Source organism: Berghia stephanieae, chromosome 7 (genome assembly GCF_034508935.2).
Source record: "Berghia stephanieae isolate SIO BIC M18660-M18661 chromosome 7, UCSD_Bste_1.3, whole genome shotgun sequence".
Classification (NCBI taxonomy): Eukaryota; Metazoa; Mollusca; class Gastropoda; order Nudibranchia; family Aeolidiidae; genus Berghia; species Berghia stephanieae.
This window is the reverse complement of record NC_088366.1, coordinates 7,621,791-7,646,192: the sequence shown is the minus strand read 5'-3', so window position 1 is coordinate 7,646,192 and position 24,402 is coordinate 7,621,791. Positions and strand designations below refer to the sequence as shown.

The 24,402-nt window shown below is 38.5% G+C and overlaps 1 protein-coding gene across 1 annotated transcript; it reads left to right on the top strand.

Moving 5' to 3' along the window:
- The first annotated feature begins 265 nt into the window (after positions 1-265).
- LOC144976577 (putative arginine--tRNA ligase, mitochondrial) lies at positions 266-24,402 on the top strand. Its single transcript, XM_078920870.1, has 20 exons — positions 266-438; positions 1,442-1,551; positions 3,434-3,506; positions 3,828-3,905; positions 4,815-4,903; positions 5,447-5,586; positions 7,994-8,070; positions 10,174-10,291; positions 10,972-11,045; positions 12,323-12,426; positions 13,368-13,463; positions 14,124-14,184; positions 14,936-15,012; positions 15,341-15,474; positions 16,461-16,528; positions 18,001-18,110; positions 20,207-20,305; positions 21,497-21,571; positions 22,053-22,116; positions 23,674-24,402. Exons 1-20 carry the CDS (start codon positions 403-405, stop codon positions 23,758-23,760), a joined length of 1,770 nt encoding a protein of 589 aa, XP_078776996.1. The 5' UTR covers positions 266-402; the 3' UTR covers positions 23,761-24,402.

Here is a 24,402-nt window from a genome sequence, read left to right as displayed (position 1 = left end):
AATGAACAATACATAGATTTGGTATCGTATTTATCACTTCAAAGATGGTTTATCACTTGCTAAAAAAGTTTCATTCCCTTCATATCAACACGTATGATATCAAAATATAGATATGTTTTTATATCATCCATTGCGTATGAGTTTATTAAAATGCAAACAATTTGAAGCATAGTATTGTACTCAAAATTATAAGGTATGACACTCTTATTGTTTAATTGAAGTATGATTTTAACTGCTTAAACTACCAGCTAAGCACATACTCTTTATTCAAGAGAAAGAAAACTTTCGCTTGTTTCTGACTTGTCTGCTAAACTAAAAATGCTATTTTTTGCATTAGCGGCGGCTCTGTGCCATTGAATTTTGGAAGAGAGCAATCTCAATTTCCCTAAGATCAAACTAGTAATGGCTTCATATTTCAAGAGACAAATTGCCAATAAGGTGAAAAGAATGATGCCCAAGCTAAGTTTGTCCTCCACTCTCCCGCTGTCGTCAGATATTTAGTTTCTTGATTCTTTGGCTCTTTGTTTATTAGAGTTTATTTTCATGTTCTCTTTAATCCGCTGGTTATTTACGGACACTTCAAATTGTAGTCTACGAAATAAAACTGACGCAATTAATTCTGATACTATACTATTGATTATTCCCTCTTATTTGCACTTTAGGGAAAGGTAGTTTTCATTTTCATTTAGTCACAGTTCAGTATTAGTATTAGCTCTGTTGCAGAATCCTTGATAAAAAATATCGTCTTTAGCATAATATCCTGGAAATTATTAGTGCAGCTTACATCCCATAAACTTTCCAGTAAATCAATCTTGATTTTAAAATAAAATAAATGATCAAGAAGAGCAGATTTATTTATTTTTGGTGGCGTTTTTCTACTACTACTACACCTCCATTGCAATGAAATGCATGTTAAACGAAACGAAAGTTTGAGATTGTAGTTTAGTACGCTGCTTTGATTGCCAGAGAACGTTTATACAATGATAATTATGATAATTATGATAATAACAATAATAATAATAATTAGAATAGATCAAAGGCAAAATGACACATGATACTCAAATACTGATCATAATGACCAAAAATAATAAACAAATAAATATTTTTTTAAAATATGAAGTTTAAAAAAATAACAAACCTCCCCCCCCCCCCCAAAAAAAAAAAAAACCAATAAAAAAACAACAAACAAACGTGGTAAACGAATGCTGATGATAATGATAAAGTATTGTAAAATATGATAACAATAATAAAAATACTGTTGCTGATTTTTAAAAAGTAATAATCAAGGATGAGATATTGTCTCCTCTGTTATTATGATAAAATACACGTACCTCATTGGTTGTGTTAAAATATTCTTTGAGAGCAATACTCAGTTTTAACTGATTCAGCATGTCCATTATGAAGAAGACAATGATGTGAACATCCTATATTTTGATTTCAGATTGTTCGTCTTGTGAGATCCAACTATATAAGTTGCTCCGAATTAAAGGATTTAGAGCAAAGATTGTGTAATCTTATCAAAGTTTATCCACTGAAGCAAGGCTCTACATTGTAAGTATTTGGGATAAATAACAACAGTCAAATTGAATAGAATCTTTAATTTAATCACTGAATACTAGTGCGGGGCGGTCCTTGGCAAGCCTAAGGACCACGGTCCTACGGTCCTTGGGAAATGAAGACCGCAAGGACCGGTCCTTTTCGACATTGAACATTCCTGAGAGACTGTTGGAAATTCGAACCGGTTTGACCTTTGAGAGCGTGGGATCGTTCATTCTTGAACCGTTAAAGACCGCTACACGATGAAAACCGTGGCCTACAGGAGTAAAACACACGGAGTAGTCACACTCATTTCAAATTGTAACCTAATTAGAGAAGAGGGGTGATGCCTTCTTTATTTGCTCACCGTACTTCATTGTTACTTCGATAATTTAATAAAATTTGAAATTTATCCCCATTAACGGAGATAATGGCATCGCCCAAGGCGTTGATCGAGTTGTTCGTGGCGTTGATACACACACGCAACTCCTACCCCCCCCCTCCTCCCCCCCACACACACACATTAGAGGGCAGCGAGCATTGAAGAGTAAGAGAGAGACGTGAAGTTATAATAAGAGGGGTGGATGAGGTGATAAGAGGGGTCGATGGTGACTTTTCACCAGATCTAACAAACTCAGCTACCCATTCATTGCTGAGTAGACAGGGATTCAGAAAAAAATCGACTGCACCCGGGATCGATCTCTGGCCCTTTGCGTATAAAGAGAGTGCTCTATCAACTGAGCTATCGGGGTCCCCAAATATTCTATTGGACTTTTTTAAAATTCAGACGTTATAACTGTTTTTTTTGGAAGGAAGAAACTAATGAAACTCATATTATTTGATTAGTAAAAACACCAAACGAAATTTTAATATTATTGTATTATTTTAAATGACAACACTGCGATAGAAAGGAGTGGTTACAAGAGATGGACAAAAGAAAACAAAAAATCGGATTTGCTACTTGCTAGGTTCGACACACACACACACACACACACACACACACACACACACACACACACACACACACACACACCACACACAACAAACACACACATCTTTTGTAGTCACATACATTTCAAACAATAACCCATTAGAGAAGAGGGGTCATGCCTTCACCATAGATCATTGTCATTGCGATCATTATGGTGTAGTAAATTTTGAAATTTACCCCGTATAATGGAATCGTCCAAGGCGTGCGCCTCCTGTTCCCCCCATCTCACACACGAAAGGGCGGTTTGCGGAGTGGAGGTTGGTGGTCGTCTGCCTGTATGGTCGTCTGTGTCGTTTAGTGTATGGCAAAGGGGGGTGGGTGCGATTAATTAAGTGGGATGGGTGGTGATTGGTGGAAGATAGGCAACCGAAGCAACGAATCGCTGGGGAAGTAGTAGGCTATGGCGCGAGACCGTAGGACCGTGGTCCTTGCAAGGACCGCCCCGCACTAGTTGAAAGGTGATAAGAAGTGAGGACCGGCGCCGGTCTTCCCCTCTGGGACCGGTCTTGGGTTCACAGCTAAAAGACCGTCGGACCGCGGTCCAGACCGGTCTTCAGCGCGGCACTACTGAATACAGATGATTTGGATGTTTTGGGTTTCCCCTTTGTCAACAAAACATGATGAATGAAACACTAAAGGCATATGGGGATGAGACATTGGAGTTGCTAAGGCTAATTCTCATCTCTCTCATTTGCCTTTATTGTTTCTGGACATGGTAATTACTTTTGCTGGGGATAGTAACAAGTTCCCTCCCTCCGTTTGTCTCTATGTAGCCTAATTTTAGCAGATGGTTTATAGATAGTAACAGCCATTACCTTAGGCAAAATTTTATTGTCCTTAAAAAAAACAAAAAACTATTGAGACAGTTTTAAATAAAAATAACTTTGCGTAACATTTATTTTTCAGCCAACCATCTTTGAGTTTGAGTGTCGATCAACTTAAAAAAGTTTTGTCTCCAGATAAAGGAAATTTTAACGAGGTTAGTCAGTGTTAGTATTAGCGGGATGTAATCTGTTATTGTTTTGACAATTTTCTTCATATCCAAATGTTTTGTTTAGAAAAGATAAACATATATTTACTTCTTTATTTATTTGCTCATTTACTTCCTGAGTTGTATTTTGATTTTGTTACTGTTCATTGTTTCTTTTATATTAAACATCTTTATTTTGATACAAGAAGAAAATGTCTGTTTTGATAGATATGAAATGAACATTTTCAAATGTTTGTGTGACAATGTTTTGTAAATGTGTTTTGTTTGACTCACATATTTTTAAAAGAAATATTTCTCTTACTTTTATAGTTACAAGACTGGCTTCAAAATATCCAGACGTCAAATGGAAACTATCATTTCCAAGTGGATACAAATGAGTTTCTTCAGGTATCTGGTCATCGATTTATGTAGCAGCTTATTCTGTACACCCAACACTGATTGGCTAGCTGGTTCTGTTAGATCTGGTGGAAAGTATGTTGAGATAGAATAACATCCTATCCAAAGAGTTGCAAGAAATTGCTATTGTCCGTTTCCCGCTATAAAATCCAGGATAAACTCCAGCTCCATGGGCCTATTGACTATGAAGGAAGGAGAGGAGGTGGATTATTGTGATTAGTGTATCTCAACAACTCTGACTTTTTTAGTTGAAAAAAAGATGTTTTGATTTTTCTTTCTTGATTCTACTCCTCATTTTCATTACCTTATTCATTCATGATTTTTTTTTGTTTTGTTTTAAACTGGGAAAATGTAATATTTATCCCCAATAATGATTTTGATAAAAATGTCAATAATAATTGTTTTAAAATTTGTATCACCATAATCTTATCATCATCATTATCATTATCATCATCAAAATCGTGCGGCTATGTGGTCAAGTGGTATAACCCTGGCTTTCGGATCGGAAGGTTCTGAGTTCGAGCCTCACCCGGCGCATAGTTGAGTCCTTGGAAAAGGCTCTTTACTCACATGCTTTCACCGCACTCAGGTATAAATGAGTACCTGGCCTTTAACAGCGTTGTCTCTGTCCGGAAAAAATTGTAGTATCGCCTGACAGACATCATGTCTCGTTCTACATATTACGTGTTGCTGTTGGTCAGGGACCCCTTGTAAAGCTCTTTGAGCACATTTAGTGGATATTGCGCTATATAAAAGCTCAATTTTAAAAAAACCTCATAATCATCATCCTCATCATCACCATTATGCATTTTTCAACTCTCACATAATTTTATCTCTATAACGTTATCCGTTTTCTGCCACTTCATACTTATCAATCCATATCTTTAATTTCTTTTTCAGACTGTCGTTAGTACTGTGAGGACAGAACAGGGCAACTATGGTTATGGGGAAAGCTGCCTCTCTACTCAACGAGTTTGTGTGGAATTCAGGTACGAGTGTGCTGTTATGAAATCGTTTTAGAAATTTAAAAAAAAAAAAAATTGAAGTTTTATTTAGAGCAATTTCCACTAAACATGCTCAAAGCGCTTTACCCAGGGTCCCTGGCCAACAGCAACACGTAACAGGTAGGACATGACATGATGCCTGTTAGTCGAGATTACAATTTTTTCAGACAGAGACATTGCTGTAAACTGCCAGGTACTCATTTTACACCTGAGTATGGTGAAAGAATGTGAGTAAGGAATCTTTTCCAAGGACTCAACTATGCGCTGAGCAAGTCCCGAACCCATGACCTTGCGAAAACAAGTGTCATACCCAGGTGTAAAATGAGAACCTGGCCGTGAACAGCGTTATCTCTGTCAGAAAAAATTGTAATAGGCGCCATGTCTCGTTCTACATGTTAAGTGTCGTCGCTGTTGGCCAGGAACCCCTTGTAAAGTTCTTTGAATATGTTTAGTGGATATTGCGCTATATAAAAGCTCATTTAAAAAATCTTCTCTCATCTTTATTGATACATTTTTCACTTGACTCAGCTCCCCCAACGTTGCCAAGCCATTTCACGTGGGCCACTTGAGGTCCACCATCATTGGCAATGTCATCGCCAACCTTTACGAGGCCGGCGGCCACGATGTGAAGCGTCTCAACTTCCTTGGTGATTGGGGTACTCAGTTTGGTGAGTATCATACAACGGCTTTCATCAGCAGTGTAATGTAATGTAAGTAATGTAATGTCATGTCATGAAATGTAATGTAATGTAATGTAATGTAATCTAATGTAATGTAATGTAATGTAAATGTTGGGTATTGTAAATGTGTTTTACTTCCTTTCTTCCTCTTCTTCTCCCTTCCACTCCTATTCTTTCCTCTCTCATCCTTCTACTCCTCATCCTCTTGCATCACCACCTTCTTAGATTTCATTATTTTCCTCCTCCTCCTCCTCCCCCTCCTCCTCCTCCCCCTTCTCCTTCTCTTCCTCCTCCTCCTCCTCCTCCCCCTCCTTCCTTCCTCCTCCTCCTTCTCCTCCTCCTCCTCCTTCTCCTCCTCCTCCTCCTCCTCCTCCTCCTCCTCCTCCTCCTCCTCCTCCTCCTCCTCCCCCTCCTCATCCTCCTCCTCCTCCTCCTTCTCCTTCTCTTCCTCCTCCTCCTCCTCCTCCCCCTCCTCCTCCTCCTCCTCCCCCCCCTTCTCCTTCTCTTCCTCCTCCTCCTCCTCCTCCCCCTCCTCCCCCTCCCCCCCTCCTCCTCCTCCTCCTCCTCCTCCTCCTCCTCCTCCTCCTCCTCCTCCCCCTCCTCATCCTCCTCCTCCTCCTCCTCCTCCTCCCCCTTCTCCTTCTCTTCCTCCTCCTCCTCCTCCTCCCCCTCCTCATCCTCCTCCTCATCCTCCTCCTCCTCCTCCTCCTCCTCCTCCTCCTCCTCCCCCTTCTCCTTCTCTTCCTCCTCCTCCTCCTCCTCCTCCCCCTCCTCATCCTCCTCCTCCTTCTCCTCCTCCTCCTCCTTCCCCTCCTCCTCCAACTCTCTCATCCACTCATCCCCTTGCACCACCACCTGCTTAGATTTCTTATTTTCCTCCTCCTCTTCCTTCTCTCTCATCCTTCTACTCCTCATCCTCTTGCAACACCACCTTCTTAGATTTCATTATTTTCCTCCTCCTCCTCCTCCTCCTCCTCCTCTGTCCTCCTCCTCCTTCCTCCTCCTCCTCCTCCTCCTCTCTCCTCCTCCCCCTCTTCCTCCTCCCCCTCCTCATCCTCCTCCTCCACCTCCTCCTTCTCCTTCTCTTCCTCTTCCTCCTCATCCTCCTCCTCCTCCTTCTCTTCCTCCTCCTCCTTCTCCTCCTCCTCCAACTCTCTCATCCACTCATCCCCTTGCACCACCACCTGCTTAGATTTCTTATTTTCCTCCTCCTCTTCCTTCTCTCTTCTCATCCTTCTACTCCTCATCCTCTTGCAACACCACCTTCTTAGATTTCATTATTTTCCTCCTCCTCCTCCTCCTCCTCCTTCTCCTCCTCCTCCTCCTTCTCCTCCTCCTCCTCCTCCTCCTCCTCTCTCATCATTCCAATTCTCATCCTCTTGTACCCTCACCTTCTTAGATTTCTTATTTTCCTCCTCCTCCTCCTCCTCCTTTTCCTTCTCTCTCAACCTTCTACTCCTCATCCTCTTGCAACACCACCTCCCCCCCCCCTTTCCCCTCCCATGATCATCATCATTGTCTTTGTCCTCATCGTCATCATCATCATTATCATTCATTAATTTTTCTTATTCTTGCATTTCTCCATTGCAGACAAAATCCTCCATTTTCTCACCTTCCTACCTCTTTTCCATTGGGGGTCCCAATAACTCGGAAGAGCACTTGCTTCACATCCAAAGGGACTTAGATCGATCCACGTACAATCGAGATTTTTTCTGCCCCCCCCCCCCCCCCCCCCTGTCTACCCAATGGTGAATGGGTAGCTGAGTCTATTAGATTCGGTGGAAAGTATTTTGCAAAAGACTAGCATTCTATCCAACGGATAGCAATCACTTGCTAATGTCCGTTTCATGCTATAGATACTGGGATAAACTCCGGCTTTATGGGCCGAATGGCTCTGAAGGACTACTAACTTTTCATCATCATCATCAGATACTATCGGGTCAGCAGAGTCCTTTCGGATTTGTCTGTTGTCCTTCATAAATTCTGTAATTCCAGAAACTCTTCGGTCGCCCAAGCTAAAAAAAGGATTTGGTTTGTCTGTCTGCGTTTCTGTAATGGTTTGAGTTTAATGGAAAGGGTGTGTTAACCCTTTGCCAACCCCCAACCTGGAGGACCAGGTGACTCAAAGATGGGGGAATCACACAGCATTAGTCGCCTTTTACGACACGCTGGCTTGACGTTGGGCTATTCTTGATCCTCTCAGTTGAGGGACCCAGGACACCACACGGGGTACTAACTTTTCACTTACTCGTTTTTCATTCATTCATCCTTCATTTATCTTTTTCCTTCCACTTCTTTCACCAATTTCCCGTGTTCCTTATAAATCAAGTATTTTGATTATGGTTGTGATGAACGACCGGAATGTTCTTTCCTTGTTTATAATGTGTGTCTTCAGGATTGGTGACTCTTGGACTAAGACGGTACTGCCGAGAAGAAAACTTATCCAATGATCCCTTGTTGGAGATTCTCAAAGTAAGTGGCTTTGTTTTAAATATAGAAAGAAAGATTTCCATATTAGTAGTAGTAGTAGTAATAGTAAGTAGTAGTAGTAGTAGTAGTAGTAGTAGTAGTAAATAGTAGTAGTTGTAGTTAGTAGTAGTAGTAGTAGTAGTAGTAGTATAGTAGTATAAGTAGTAGTAGTAGTAGTAAGTAGTAGTAGAGTACAGTAATAGTAGTAGAGTAGTAGTAGTAGAGTAATAGTAGTAGTAGTAGTAGTTAGTAGTAGTAGATTAGTAGTTAGTAGTAGTAGTAGTATAGTAGTATAGTATAGTAGTATAGGTAGGATAGTATAGTAGTAGTAGTAGTAGTAGTAGGTAGAGTAGTAGTGTAGTATAGTAGTAGTAGTAGTAGTAGTAGTAGTAGTAGTAGTAGTAGTATGTAGTAGTAGTAGTAGTAGTATAGTTAGTAGTATGTAGTAGTAGTAGTAGTAGTAAGTAAGTAGTAGTATAGTAGTAGTAGTAGTATTAAGTAGTAGTAGTAGTAGTAGTAGTAGTAGTATAGTAAGTAGTAGTAGTAGTAGTAGTTAGTTAGCTAGTAGTATAGTAGTAGTATAGTAGTAGTAGTATAGTAGTAGTAGTAGTAGTAGTAGTAGTAGTAGTAAGTAGTAGTAGTAGTAGTAGTACTAGTAGTAGTAGTAGTAATAGTAGTATAGTTAGTGTAGTTAGTAGTAGTTAGTAGTAAGTAGTAGTAGTAGTAGTAGTAGTATAGTAGTAGTAGTAGTAGTAGTAGTAGTAGTAGTGGGTATAGTAGTAGTATATAGTAGTAGTAAGTAGTAGTATTAGTAGTAGTAGTAGTAGTAGTAGATAGTATAGTATAGTTGTAGTAGTAGTAGTAGTAGTAGTAGTAGTATAGTAGTAGTAGTAAGTAAGTATAGTAGTAGTAGTAGTAGTAGGTAGTAGTTAAGTAGTAGTAAGTAGTAGAAATGTAGTAGTAGTATAGTAGTATAGGTAGTAGTAGTTAGTATAGTAGTAGTAGTAAGTAGTAGTATTTGAGTATAGTAGTAGTGAGTAGTAGTAGTAGTAGTAGTAGTATAGTTGTCCTTCAGAGCCTATAGGTCCATGGAGCCAGAGTTTATCCCAGTTCCTATTGCGTGAAATGAACAATAGCAATTGCTTTCTACCCTTTGGATAGGACGCTAGTCTATCACAAAGTACTTTCCACCAGATCTAACAGACCCAGCTACCCAATCACTGCTGGGTGGACAGTTGGTTAAAAAAATTTCGACTACACCCGGGATTGATCTCAGTCCCTTTGCGTTGTGAAGCAAGTGCTCTACCAACTGAGATATTGGGACTACATGATTTGTAATTGTATTGAGTTTATTATATATTTTAAAAATAAAGGATACCTCTGAGGTAGACTGATTTTTTAAAATGGTTTTTTCTTCTCTTTTTCTTTCTTGCTTTATCTGGCACCTTTCATACATAACTTGTTCAGATCTCCATTACGTGCTTACTTATAATGGTGCCTGCTCCTTAATTTTATAAATTTGATAAGACTAGTCTGCTTGCCTATAAATATGATATCCAATGATAGGAAATTTTTTTCTCTCGGATATCCGAGGATCCGTGGAAGAATCCCACCCCTGGATACAATGAGAGCTAAATGCAGTGGTGCCAACCTTCCGTAAAAAATGCGTATTTTTACGCATTTTCTTTCATTGTACATATTTTTCTGAGGATTGTACACATAATTAAATTTCTATTATTTAAGCATTTTTATCATTCATACACTTTTTGGTGTCCTTAAACACTAAATGTTTCTTGACCCATCAGAATTATATGTGGATCTGGAAGTTGATACTATTTATCATCTATAAAGTGTAAGCTTATTCATTATTTCAAATATTAATTATATCATTGCTATCATGGTTAATTTCCCATTATCAGATTTAGTGCTAATTATCGATTTTACAGAATTGTTTGCATTTTTTCAAAATCTTACTCATTTTGGCTCTCCATTGTACACATTTACATGGGCTAGGGTTGGCAGCACTGTAAATGATATATTTTGTCTTTTCGTGACATTCAACATTAAAATGACACTTTGTCACAATCGACTTCTTGAAATGTTCAGGCTTACGTCCAAATCAACAAAGATGTTAAAAAAGAGAGTGTGTCATCATCATCATCATCTGTCATGTCATCCAGAACTTACCAGGAAGGAATGGACTTGTTCTCCAGGCTGGAAAAAGGTCTTGTATTTGATAAACATTTAAAAAATAAAACAAAACAAAAACAACAAAAAAACTTGAGTTTTTACATAGCGCAATATCCACAAAAAGTACTCAAAGCGCTTTACAAGGGGTCCCGAGCCAACAGCAACACTTAACATGTAGAACGAGACATGGCGCCTGTTAGGCGATATTGCATTTTTTTTTTTTTTCTTTCTTTTTTTTTTTTAAGCTTTTGAGCTTTTTTTATATAGCGCAATATCCACTAAACATGCTCAAAGTGCTTTACAAGGAGTCCCTGGCTAACAGCAACACTTAACATGTAGGATGGGACATGATGCCTGTTAGGCAATATTACAATTTTTTTCGGATAGAGACAACACTGTTAATGGCCAAGTACTCATTTTACACTTGAGTACAGTGAGAGAATGTGAGTAAAGAGCCTTCTCCAAGGACTCAACTATGTGCCGAGCGAGGCTCGAACCCAGGACCTTCCGATTCGAAAGCGAGTGTCATACCACAAGACCACATAGCCGCACAAACTTGCTTCTGAAGAATTTCGATGACCATCATCCTGGCCTTGAGAATAAAGTTCACCTTTTAAAAAAGGATCTTCTTCGTGTTTATATAAAAGGTTTTTTATTTGTGATTGATTGAACAGTTACAGAATATTTTTCTATCTATTTAAATCATAATATTAGGAGACCCAGAGCTGACAGCTGTATGGTCACATCTAAGGACAGTAACTCTGACAGAACTGGAGAAAGTGTACAAGGTAATCCACATTTTTGTTTATAAATTTAAAAAAAAAAAAAAAAAAATTCCCTTTATTAATTTGTCTCAAGGGCGAGGTGAGGTGACTTGCTCAAGGCTACACAGAGTAGCGGTGGGTGATCAAACTCGGTACCTTTCGGGTTTGAAGCCAAGACTGTACCACTGAGCCACGCTGCCCCCTGTGTTTTATTGCTTAGATATATCTGCTTCTTCCATAGGAAATAAAAGATAAGGCTGCCTCTATTCTCACCCCCGCCCCCCCCCCCCCCCCCCCCCCCCGGCCGATTGGATTACCGAAAAAAACGTCGCCGGCTTTTTGCGATTTGGATTTGATTGATTTTTTTTTTTTTATTGTGCAACTTGTGACAAGAAACTTAACAAATTACTGCATTACAACCTTTGGATTAAACATACAACAATTGTGGACTACTGGACTACTATTATGAAGACTAGCATCCGGGGGTGAGAATAGTCACTTCGAAAAGATAATTCTTTAGAGCCATGAAGTCACTCAAGACCGAATTTTTCATGATTTCTTCAGTGTTAAATTTTATTGTCAATAATTGCTGGTTGAGCTTTTTGAGATTTTAAATAGCGCAATATCCACTAAACGTTCTCAAAGCGCTTTACAAGGGGTCCCTGGCTAACAGCAACACTTAACATGTAGGACGAGACATGACACCTGTTAGGCGATATTACAATTTTTTCGGACAAAGACAATGTTGTTAATGGCCAGGTACTCATTTTACACTTGAGTACGGTGAGAGAAGTGAGTAAAGAACCTTTTCCAAGGACTCAACTATGTGCCGAGCAAGGCTCGAACCCAAGACCTTCCGATTCGAAAGCGAGTGTCATACCACAAGACAACATAGCCGCACAATTTCAATAATTGCTAGTTGTTATGTATGGTTAAACACAGGTCTATCGCAATGCATAGGGTGATTCAAATGTCCTGTTAGGGTTTGTATCTTGAATAATGAAATAACTGAACAGAGAGAAAAAACAGGTTTTTACAACTACACAACTAGCTTTTGAAGATAATAATTCAAACCATAACTCTCTACTACTACTCTCTATTAATATTATTATTATTACTATTATTATCATCATCATTATTATTATTATTATTATTATTATTATTATTATTATTATTATTATTATTATTATTATATTATCATTATGATTATTTTTATTATTATTATTATTATTATTATTATTATTATCATTATTATTATTCTATATTATTATATGATATCAATATTATTTTCTGTTTTACAGCGTCTAGGCGTGAAATTCACCCACATCCAATACGAGTCAGACTATCGACAAAAGACAGATGAGATTCTCGCACGTCTGGGCCAAGCCAATTTGTTGGAGTATGGGTAAGACGTTCATGACGGACTTTACCGTTTGATTTAATTGCTACAGGAAGTCTTTTAATTCTTTTTTTTTTTTTCCTCAAAATAACTGTGAGTGAATAATGACAATTATAAAATATGTGAGTTCCTCCCCCCCTCCCCTCTCCCTCTGTCCCATCTTGTTCTTATTTTACTAGTGCCAAAATGACCGACCAATAACCTGCTGGGAGGAAGAGGTGGGGGGGGGGGGGGTGATTTGATTTTTAAAATTCCATTTTAACACTGCTAGTGTTTATAACAAGGAATCTCTCTTAATACAAATACAGTTTGTAACAATATTTTATATTTTGTGACTAATTTTGTTCTCGTATCTTTAAAACAAAAGGGTTTTGTTGTTCTAAACTTGTTTTAAAAAAAATAACAATAAAGAAATTGAATGGAAGCTTCTATTCAATACACAAAAGCAGACGATGGGAGTTTGTGTCAGTGCACGACATAATCAGTCGTAAGGTGAACATTTTGGATTTGCATTGTTTTGCATTTTCTGAAAGAATATGGTCCCCAGAGCATTTTAATCTTTATTTGATGTAATTCGGGTGATTTTTCATGAAGTTATGGTCAGATGTATGGGAAAGGTATCCTGCAACTTTTCTCAAATTTCGTACTTTTTCAACTTGACTAACTGTAAAAAATATTTAGAAGTGAAATTAAGCTTTGGTATTTCCCGAAGATGTACAAAAAGGGTTGATTTAATCATTTATGACAAGAACTCATTTTTGATAAAAAATGACCTTCTAACTAAACGTGGCAATATCTCAGTTCAAATATTTTCACCATCCGACTGATTATTTCATTCTCTGTAACATTTATTTGCTCAAATCATCCATTCAATTTGACGATTGTTATTGATTTCTTGTAGCTTCAAGCAGCATCTTTTGCACCAAACTATTTTTTATATAATCTAGAGAAGATGGCGTGGGTTTTGTGTCTGTTGCAAATGAAAAGGAAATTGGACGTGCCAGTCTCGTCAAAAGTGATGGATCCTCTCTCTACCTTACAAGGTGTGTACATAATGGTTGTAAAAAGTCATAAACAAGAAGGAATAGAACAGATTAAAAAAAGAACAAAACACCAAACACGGAACGTTTCGGGCTCAAAACCCTTCTTCAACCAACAACAAAAAACATAAAGAAATAAATACATTACTAAATTCTAGATAGACCTACATATTATCTCTGTCGTCAATCAAGAATTTAGTAATGTATTTATGTCTTTATTGTTCTTTGTTATTGGCTGAAGAAGGGTTTTGAGTCCGAAACGTTCCGTGTTTGGTATTTTGTTCTTTTTTTTAAGCTGTTCAATTCATTTTTGTTGATTACTTTTTACAGTCCACAGCTTCTAGCAGCCTAGTATCACTTACATAATGGTTGTGTGGTAATGTCTTCACACCAACTGCTTGAACTGCCATTGGCACACCAAACGAGACAAGAGTTGAATGAGGATACGTGTGTTACGATGGCAGTTTGACCAGTTGGTGTCCAGACATTGCCACAGTGTCATCAAGTCTTACTCATCTATTTTTTCAAATAATATGACATTAATCTAATTTAGAGGTGGTGCCAAGTATAAAAAATGACATTATTCACAGAAATGCTAGAAATGCTGGATTATAGCGTCGTTCTTAAAAAAAATTGACACCTATTTCTCTTTTTCAATTTCAGAGACCTTGCAGCAGCAGTAGAAAGACAAAATAGTTTTGCTCCAGACAGAATGCATTATGTGGTAAATTGTTAATTTTTTTTATGGATGTCTGTGTGTGTGTGTGTGTGTGTGTGTGTGTGCGTGTGTGTGTGTGCGTGTGTGTGTGTGTGTGTGTGTGTGTGTATGTGTGTGTGTGTGTGTGTGTGTGTGTGTGTGCGTGTGTGTGTGTGCGTGTGTGTGTGTTTAAAAAAAAAAAAATTCACTAAAATTTTTTGGTCTATTTCAATGCGTCGATTGTTTCTTGTTGTTTGAAACTTGTTACAACATGTTTTGTATGAACTTGTGACAGATTGTTTTAATCTCTGCAAGAAATTCCTTTCTAAAAAAATGTGCTCCATGGATTCTGTTTCCCATCAATTAAAAAATTGAGCTTTTATATTGCACAATATCCACTAAATGTGCTCAAAGCGCTTTACAAGGGGTCCCTAACCAACAGCAACACGTAAAACGAGACATGATGCCTGTCAGGCGATATTACAATTTTTTCCGGACAGAGCCAATGCTGTTAATGGCCAGGTACTCATTTTATAGCTGATTACAGTGAGAGAATGTGAGTAAAGAGCCTTTTCCGAGGACTCAACTATGCGCCCATCCATTCAGTTCAGTAAACATTCCCAATGTAAATGCACACTGATTTTATCATTGTCTTTTCTGACTTCATACTAGTCGATGGAGGAGCATATTAAAAAATCCCAAAACAAATGAAGATAGAGCTACATTCATTTTAGTATTGGTTCACAAACTGATGTCTGTACGTTTTCAATATTGACAGGTGGAAATGGGCCAGCGAGGACATTTTATGAAATTGACAAGTATTTTAAAACAGCTGGATGTTCCCTGGGCTCATGGGTAATTGTGTTTACTTTCATGTGTTTGTTTTCTTTTTTCCAAAAGAAGAAGAGGAAGAAGGAGGAGAAGAAGAAGAAGAAAAAGAAGAAGAAGAAGAAGAAGAAGAAGAAGAAGAAGAAGAAGAAGAAGAAGAAGAAGAAGAAGAAGAAGAAGAAGAAGAAGAAGAAGAAGGAGGAGGAGGAGGAGGAGGAAGAGGAGGAGGAGGAGGAGGAGGAGGAGGAGGAGGAGGAGGAGGAGGAGGAGGAGGAAGAGGAAAGGATAATTTTTTAATGAGAAAATCAAAAACATAATATGGATTTCATAGTATGTATTTTCCCATCCTTTTTAGACCATTGGACGATATTCATGTCCGATTTGGTCGTGTCCAGGGCATGAGTACCCGCAAAGGACAATCCATTCACCTCCAAGAGGTCTTGGATGAGGCCAGGTCAAGGGTCATGACCTCTTTACAAGCCAAAGAATGTAAGTTTAATATTTCGCCTGTGATAAGTAAAAAATAGATATGAACGTTTATATAGGGCATTTCCCACAGATTTACCATGCTCAATGCTCTTCACAATGTTTCATTTGTTCCCCAGCAGGCCATGTAGAACATATTTCCATTTCATACAGAACCAGTTGCCTTTCGGGCATCCTTTTTTTATCCTAACACTCTTACAATATTCATTACTGTCTATAGCTAGATGCTTATTCACACTTGAGTCAAGTTGGGTAATGTGTGTTAAGTGACACATTGTCTGGACTAGTTCACCCCCCCCCCCCAACCCCCACCACTACTACCAGTAAATTTTTTTTTTTTTTTATATTGAGCTTTTATATAGAGCAATATTCCTAAACATGCTCAAAGCTCTTTACAATGGGTCCCTGGCCAACAGCAACCTTTAAGATTCAGAATGGGACATGACGTCTGTTAGGCGATATTACATTTTTTTCATAAAGAGACAATGCTGTTAATGGCCAGGTACTAATTTTACACTTGAGTACAGTGAGAGAATGTGAGTCAAGAGCCTAGTCCAAGGACTCAACTATGCCTTGATCGAGGCTCGAACACTGGACTTTCCGATCCGAAAGCGAGTGTCATACCACAAGACCTCAGTACTCCCTCTTCCCCCTGTATACTTTACACGTATGCATCTAACCTTCTGATTTCTTTCTAGGAATAAAAGAGAATATTTTTACAGAAAAATGTTTGATTATTTTCCACATCCAAATTCTTTCAGGAATATGATAGTACATGTATTTCAATTAAAAAATATTTTTTTTCTTTTCTTTTTTTTTTGTGGTTGGGAGGGGGGGGGGTGTCATAATTTTTAAGCAATCCACAGGTTGCAGCGGCTTAGCAAAAATATGGATTGACATTTTAAATTTTAATAATGTTTTTTTATTTTCTTGTTATTTTTTTTTATATTAAAAATAAATCGTTTTCTTTATTTTTCCCGTCTCCCCAGCCACTCGTGTTGCAGAAAATCTGGAGGATGTGTCAGACAGATTGGCAGTCTCTTCTATAATTTTACAGGTATGGACTGAAGATTTGGAAACAAAATACCTAAACAAACAAAAAAAAGTTTTCTACAAAAATTAATTTAGCTGCTTTAAGAAGGAACAAAATTGCCGGAAAAAAATAAAATGGTGACAATGAATATTTCGGAATCAAATCTTTCATTAGTTACCGTAGAATGGTGACCAAGGTTGCCAATTTTCGTATATTTGCGAAACTCAGTATACTATAAACCCTCAGTATAGTTTCCAAACACCTGATAAACTGAAAACAAGTATGTACATAATGTCTCTCTCTTCTACTGGTGTTCAGGACTCAAAAACGGGTCGGTCTATGTCAGTAAAAAGTCCAATAGGTTTTTGCCTCCTGAATTGGCAACTCTGCGTGTCTAAGACCAGCCCCCAAATGTGCCGTCCAGAGTGAAAATTACGAAACAAATAAGGTAAAATGTACATCATTTTACTGACCTTTTTACAAAATCCATCATGATCCTTATACAGTCATATACTCACTCACACATAATTCAATAGGGATCATGTTTAATGAGCGAGCTTTGAGCTTTTTTTATACAGTGCAATATCCTCACAAAGTGCTTTACAATGGGTCCCTGTCCAACAGCAGCACTTAACATGGAGGAAGGGGCATGACGCCTGTTAGGCAATATTACAATTTTTTCAGACAGAGACAACGCTGTTAACGACCAGGTACTCATTTTACACCTGAGTACAATGAGAGAATGTAAAGAGCCTTTTCCAAAGATTCAACTATGCATTGAGCAAGGCTCAAATCCAGGACCTTTTGATCCGAAAGTGAGTGTCATACCACATAGCCGCACTAATGAGTGTAAAGTGCCCTACCCAAGGACACAAAACAGGAGCAGACATCTGGTCATTGTCTTGGTCCACATGGCTTGAAATACTACAAGTCTAAATCTCAGACAATAATAAGAAATGAAGTGAGTAGAAAAGTGCCAGAAGACAATAGAGAATAAAAAACCTCACGACGATGGGGGCTCGAACCTGTGACCTTACTGGTACAACAGCTCTGCCTGGCTGGGAGAGGGTAGCTCTACAGTCGAAGGCATCTGCCAATCCAAAAAAAGTGGTATCAAGCATCGTGTCTATCTTGAACCGCTCTCCCGACTTCTTGAGATCACGGGTTCAAACACACGAACACCGTGACGTTTGTTAGGCAGTAGTTAAGCTTAATAGCCATATATATTCTCAACACAAACAGATAACGCTTAGAGTTAGAGTCTGGTGTCTCGGAGTTATAGCGCTATATAAGTTTTCAGCATTATTATTTTTATTATTATAACATTGAGACAATTGAGACATTGAGTAAGCTCCGATGTTGGGGGTGAACATTAATTCAGAAAAGTGAGTGGAGCAGGCATTTATGTTGATGATAACAAGAAATGGAGTGAGTAGAAAAGTGCCACCCTCAAACAACTGACTGTGCTTTGTCAACATTTTTGATTCTTCTCGCAGGACTTGAAATCTCACCGAGCTAAAGACTACACGTTCTCCTGGGGCAAAGTACTCAACTTCAAGGCCGACTCGGGTGTCTTCGTGCAATATTGTCATGCCAGGTTATGCAGGTGAGGGTCCTGATAGCTCAGTTGGTAGAGCATTCACCTCACACAATGAGACAGGGATCAATCCTGATTTGATGTCGGATTTTTTTTTTACCCCTCCCTTTCTACTCATCCATGATTGGTTAGTGGGTCTGTTAGATCTGGTGGAAAATACATTTTGATGACTAGTTTCCTATCCAAGGGGTAACAAGCAATTACCATTTTCCAGTTAACATGTTAGAAAACTTGGATACTTCATGCGAGGTCCCAGGTTTTAGAGTTTTTTCCCAAGATGAAGGTCAGCTAAATTGATTGATATTTGAAGGACGAGTTTTCTGGCCAAATTTGTAAATTTGTGACTCCATATTATGGCAGATAACTGGTTGTATAGATGGTAAAGTCAATTTCCAGTATTTAGTTCTCCCTGACATAATTCCTGACTGAAAGGTTTGGTTACATGAGTTACAAACCTGACAACCACTACAAAAAATAATAGAATTGATATGTTTGCAGAAAGTAATAATCATGGAAGGCAATCTTCTCTATAACTAGAACGTTATTAAATGAAAATAAACATCGCATTTAAGCATCAACTGATTGCTAAACTCTACTCTAAGAACAAGTAACTAGCCAGTAGAAAGGGAACAGCCAGAATTACATAAACATGCCAGATTGACCAACTGCACCAGATTGGCCAATTGGTGCCAAATCCAATATACTACAAGAATGACTCAATTTTAGCTCCAATTTCAAAAGTTCATGAGCATTTTGTAGTCATTAAAACTTATTGAAAATGAAAGTTGATGCCTGAGTGCATCATTCTAAGGATTTTGAAGTTTTATTTTAACCCTTGTGTGGGGGTAAATTGATGATCTATAAAGTTAACTAAAAAATTGAGCTTTTATATAGCGGGATATCCACTAAATGTGCTCAAAGCGCTTTACAAGGGGTCCCTGGTCAACAGCAACAGTTAACATGTAGGACGGGACATAACACCTGTTAGGAGATATTACAATTTTTCGGATAAAGACAACACTGTTTACGGCCAGGTACTCATTTTACACCTGAGTACGGTGAGAGAATGTGAATAAAGAGCCTTTTCCAAGGACTCAACTATGCGCCGAGCGCGAGGCTCGAACCCAGGACCTTCCGATTCGAAAGCGAGTGTCATACCACTAGACCACATAGCCGGTTTCTATTTTTATCTCCTTAAAACTGCAAATTTTGAAATGCTCAATTAGGCAGGGTTACTATGGGTGGTCACAAAATGGGCATACAGGAGATTCTTGAGAGTTGAATTTATTTGGGTGTTGGTAACTGGTGGCATAGTAGAAAACGGTAAGGGCTGCCTGAAGTCGGTGGTCGTAAAATACTAACGAAAGAGTGAAAATGGAAAGGCTTCGTATGGGAACAAAACAGACAATGGACGTTTCGGGTACAAACCCTTCGTCAGCACATGTGCTGACGAAGGGTTTGTACCCGAAACGTCCATTGTCTGTTTTGTTCCCATAAGAAGCCTTTCCATTTCCACTCTTTCGTTAGTATTTAACTGGTGGCATGTTGTGTTTGCAATACATTCTGTCTCTTTCTTTTTTTTTCTCATTAATAAATAATAAAAGTAAATTCCCTTTTTTCATCCCATAGGGGAAATTTTTCTCTTGGGTCTATTCCAAGGGAAGGCTGGAATAACCCAGGTGTCAGACGCAGAGCAGCGCAGCAAATTGAGCTAGTGCGAGGTGGTGACTTGCTCAAGGCCTCACAGCGCAGCGGTGGGTGTTCGAACTCTGTACCTTTCCAGTACGAAGCAAAGATCGTACCGCTAAGCCATGCTGCCCCAAGTAATGTAACAAAAAAACAAAACAGCCCCAAAGAAAACCCAAGGAATTTTTTATGCCCAAAACCCCTCTTAAGTCGTCTATCTGGATTAAACGTAATTCATTTGCATTTTAGCTATTTTTATTATTGACCTAAAAAGTGTTTGGGTCTGAAATTTTTCTGTATTTAAAATTTCTTTTTTCGGTTGCTGTGATAGGATAATTGAATTTTTTTTTCTACAGACCATTGTCTATAGTAATGTACTTTTCACTTTGTTTTTTTTCTTCTTCATACCTTTTTCTCAGCATGTTGACCAACTGTGATGTAGCATTGTCAGACGATATAAACGTCAAGATGTTGACAAAAGACTTACCTATGGTCAAATTGACCCTTCATCTGGCAAAGTAAGTCATGTGACCTGACCATTATCCATAAATATTTTTTTAAAATTACACACTAATTGGCTTCAACAGTTGTGACGTCACTTCCCTCGTAATGGCACATAGTAACATAGTAACTGGCTCGGAACACTGGCGGATGCCCTTATGAAATAATTCTCCGACAAGCATAAAAGTGTATCCAGAGGAGAAAAACATTATAAATATGATCATGTTTTGACTTTTATACATTCTGATCACACGACATATGAAAAGTTCTAGCCAGCATGAAGATTAAAAAGTACCAATTTTCTTTGTTTAGAACCACGCTGCTCACTGTTGCTGGGCAACGTGACATCAGCTTATTGAATCCAATTACACACTGTTGGAGAATTTAACTCTCTCGAGTTCACCATGTATGAAAATTAAACAAATTTATACAATTTTCCATTCATACAAACTCGAGAGTTTAAAAAAAATTCCCTTTATTCATCCTTTAGGGGAAATTTGTCATTTAGGGTTTTTTCCAAGGAAAGACTGGAATGGAATAACCCAGGCATCGGCTGCAGTGCAGCACTGCAAACTGAGCTAGGGCGAAGTGACTTGCTGAAGGTCACATAGAACTGCGGGTATTTGAACTCTGTACCTTTCAGGTATGAAGCAAAGACTGTACCACTGATCCATGCTTGCCCTATTTTGGGTCCAAATATTTTAGCATCTAGGAGTTACAGCCTGAGTGCGGTGAGGGAATGTGAGTAAAGATCCTTTTCCAAGGACTCAACTTGGGACTTAAACCCAGAACCTTCTGATCCGAAGGCGAGTGTCATACCACAAGACCACATAACCTCATAACTCCTCTTCAAAGAAAAAAAAAATAAAGAGAAATAAAATATCACGATGCCCTTTGTGCGGCTATGTGGTCTCGTGGTCTGACACTCGCTTTCGATCAGAAGGTTCTGGGTTCGAACCTCGCTCGGCACGTAGTTGAGTTCTTGGAGAAGGCTCTTTACTCACATTCTCTCACTGTACTCAGGTGTAAAAATGAGTACCTGGCCATTAACATCGCCTGTCCAAAAAAAAAATGTAATATCACCTAACAGGCGTCATGTCCCGTCCTAAATGTTAAATCTTGCTGTTGGCCTGGGACCCCTTGTAAAGCGCTTTGAGAATGTTTAGTGGATATTGCGCTATATAAAAGCTCATTTTTTTAACCCTCAGATACCCTGACATGTTCAATATCAGCCTCGAGAAGTTAGAGCCCCATCACGTCGTTCAGTATTTGTTTCAATTGTGGTGAGTAACTGTATTCACCCTCGATTATTGACTACAATATTGTAGACATAAAAACAGTAAAAATTAATAAACATTAAAAAAAAATAACAGCTTCAATTAAAAAAAAAAAAAATACCAAACACGGAAAGTTTTGGGCTAACCACCCTTCTTCAGCCAACAACAAAAAAAAACAATGAAAACTTAAATACATTTCATGGTTTTCCAAGGACTCAACTATGCGCTGAGTGAGGCTCAAACCCAGGGTATTCTTATCCGAAAGCGAGTGTCTTACCATAAGACCAAATAGCCGTACCTTGCTGTCCCTTGAAAAGAATTGTAATATTGCCTAACAGGCATCATATCTTCATAAATAGTAACTGTATAGAGTGTTGAACATATTTTCTAGATAATGTGCTTGATATAAAAAGTTTACTATTTTGTTTATTCATGTATTATATTTTTCTGTTGTTGATGTTTTTCCCCCCCATTCCAACATGGTCAGCCATCTTGTGAATGCAGCGTATGCCGTGTGTCCTGTCAAGGGAGAGAATTTAGAAATTGCTCAGGTAATATAAAATATCATCTTTTTAATTTTGTAATGTGCGGCTATGTAGTCTAGTGGTATGACACTCGCTTTCGGATCGGAAGGTCCTGGGTTCGAGCCTCGCTCGGCGCATAGTTGAGTCCTTGGAAAAGGCTCTTTGCTCACATTCTCTCACTGTACTCAGGTGTAAAACGAGTACCTGACCGGTAACAGCGTTGTCTTTGTCCTGAAAATTGTAATATCGCCATGTCCCGTCCTACATGTTAAATGTTGCTTTTGACCAGGGACCCCTTGTAAAACATTTAGTGGATATTGCGCTATATAAAAGCTCTAGCTCTAGTTATGTAAATCTGTGTGTGGTCTGATAAAGGGGAAACCCGAAACATCCACACCATTCGTCTTTTTACATAAACTGAAGCTGAAATTCTAGCACACACACCATTGTCATATAAACTTCATTTTGAATCTATAGTAGGCTGTATGACTATAAATTTAATGCTCTATGGGTTTGGGGAAGCCATTCATGGGTTTGGGGGAAGCCATTCATGGGTTTGGGGGAAGCCATTCATGGGTTTTGGGGAAGCCATTCATGGGTTTGGGGGAAGCCATTCATGGGTTTGGGGGAAGCCATTCATGGGTTTGGGGGAAGCCATTCATGGCTTTGGGGGAAGCCATTCATGGGTTTGGGGGAAGCCATTCATGGGTTTGGGGGGAAGCCATTCATGGGTTTGGGGGGAAGCCATTCATGGGTTTGGGGGAAGCCATTCATGGGTTTGGGGGAAGCCATTCATGGCTTTCGGGGAAGCCATTCATGGGTTTGGGGGAAGCCATTCATGGGTTTGGGGGGAAGCCATTCATGGGTTTGGGGAAGCCATTCATGGGTTTTTTGGCATGAGCGAACATATTTGGGGCGAGGGGGTTTGGTATTCTACTTTCACTCTTTTAGCTAGGTTAACTGATAATACCTCACACGTATTTACAACAAATCAATCAAAAGACAGCCAGTAATTGAGTTCCTTAAACAGTGCAGAATTTAGTCAAAACAATCTGCTATTGAGTTGGGACCACTTGTAAAACGCTTTGAGCATGTTTACTGGATCTTGCGCTATATAAATGCTCACCTTTTTTTTCTTCTTATTTACAAAAGAAAGAATGAGAAAAATGTCGACTGTATCGTAACGAATGTGACAAATTTTCTCAAGAGTGGTAACGAGAGGTTTAAACGATATTGTGGAATGAAAAGACTCATATCGAAGTGTACATAAATATGCAGGTCTGACAACCGAACCCACGTATAGGCCTAGTTTGACATTGTTGTAATGGACAATAATTTGCGTCATTTAAAATTTTTTTTTTTAGAGATTTCCATTACAACAATGAGCCCATAAGGAATTGGGTTATCAGACCTACAAATTAGTGCACGTTGACATACTCATTCGTTACGATAATCAAATATTATAAGTGTGGCAAAGCCAATTTCTATTTTTTTTAAATTTTAAATGAGAATGTTGTGATTATAAATTCTAATTTTTAAATTTTGTTTTGTTTGTTTTTTTTGTTTGTTTTCTTTTCCTTCCAGGCACGTCTGCTGGTTTTCGAATGTTCCAGACAAGTGATAGTGAACAGTTTACGCGTGTTGGGAATTGATCCGTTAGTGAAAATGTGATGAAATTTTTGAAAAGAAAAATGAATAAAACTAGAATAAAACTAATAGATAAAGATGCACGTTTATGTTTAATTCGAAAATATTTTATAAAGCTTGTCTTGTTTTTATTTATTCATTATATTTTTTAGGGGTGGGTGGGGGGGGGGGGGGGATGGAGGAGGAGGGGTCTTGCTATCTCTTCTACTGTGCAGTTGTGGTATGACACTCACTTTCGGATCGGAAGGTCCTGAGTTTGAGCCTTGCATAGCGCAAAGTTGAGTTCTTGGAAAAGGCTCTTTACTCACATTCTCTCACCGTACTCAGGTATAAAATGAGTGCTTGGCTGTTAACAGCGTTGTCTCTGTCAGAAAAAAATTGTAATATCGCCTAACTGGCATCATGTCTCGTGCTACATGTCATGTTGCTGTTGTCCAGTGACCCTTTGTAAAACGCTTTGAGCATGTTTAGTAGATATTGCTCTGTATAAAACCTCAAGTTATTTTATCCGGCCTTAATCATTTGTTTCTTTGAAACCTTGTTTACTTTGTTTTGTATCTTTTACATGAGTTACATTTAACTCCCTTTATTTTACTCTCCATAACCCAAATTATTTAGGACTCAATGTTTTAATGGATATACTCAAAAAAAACTAAACACAAAAAA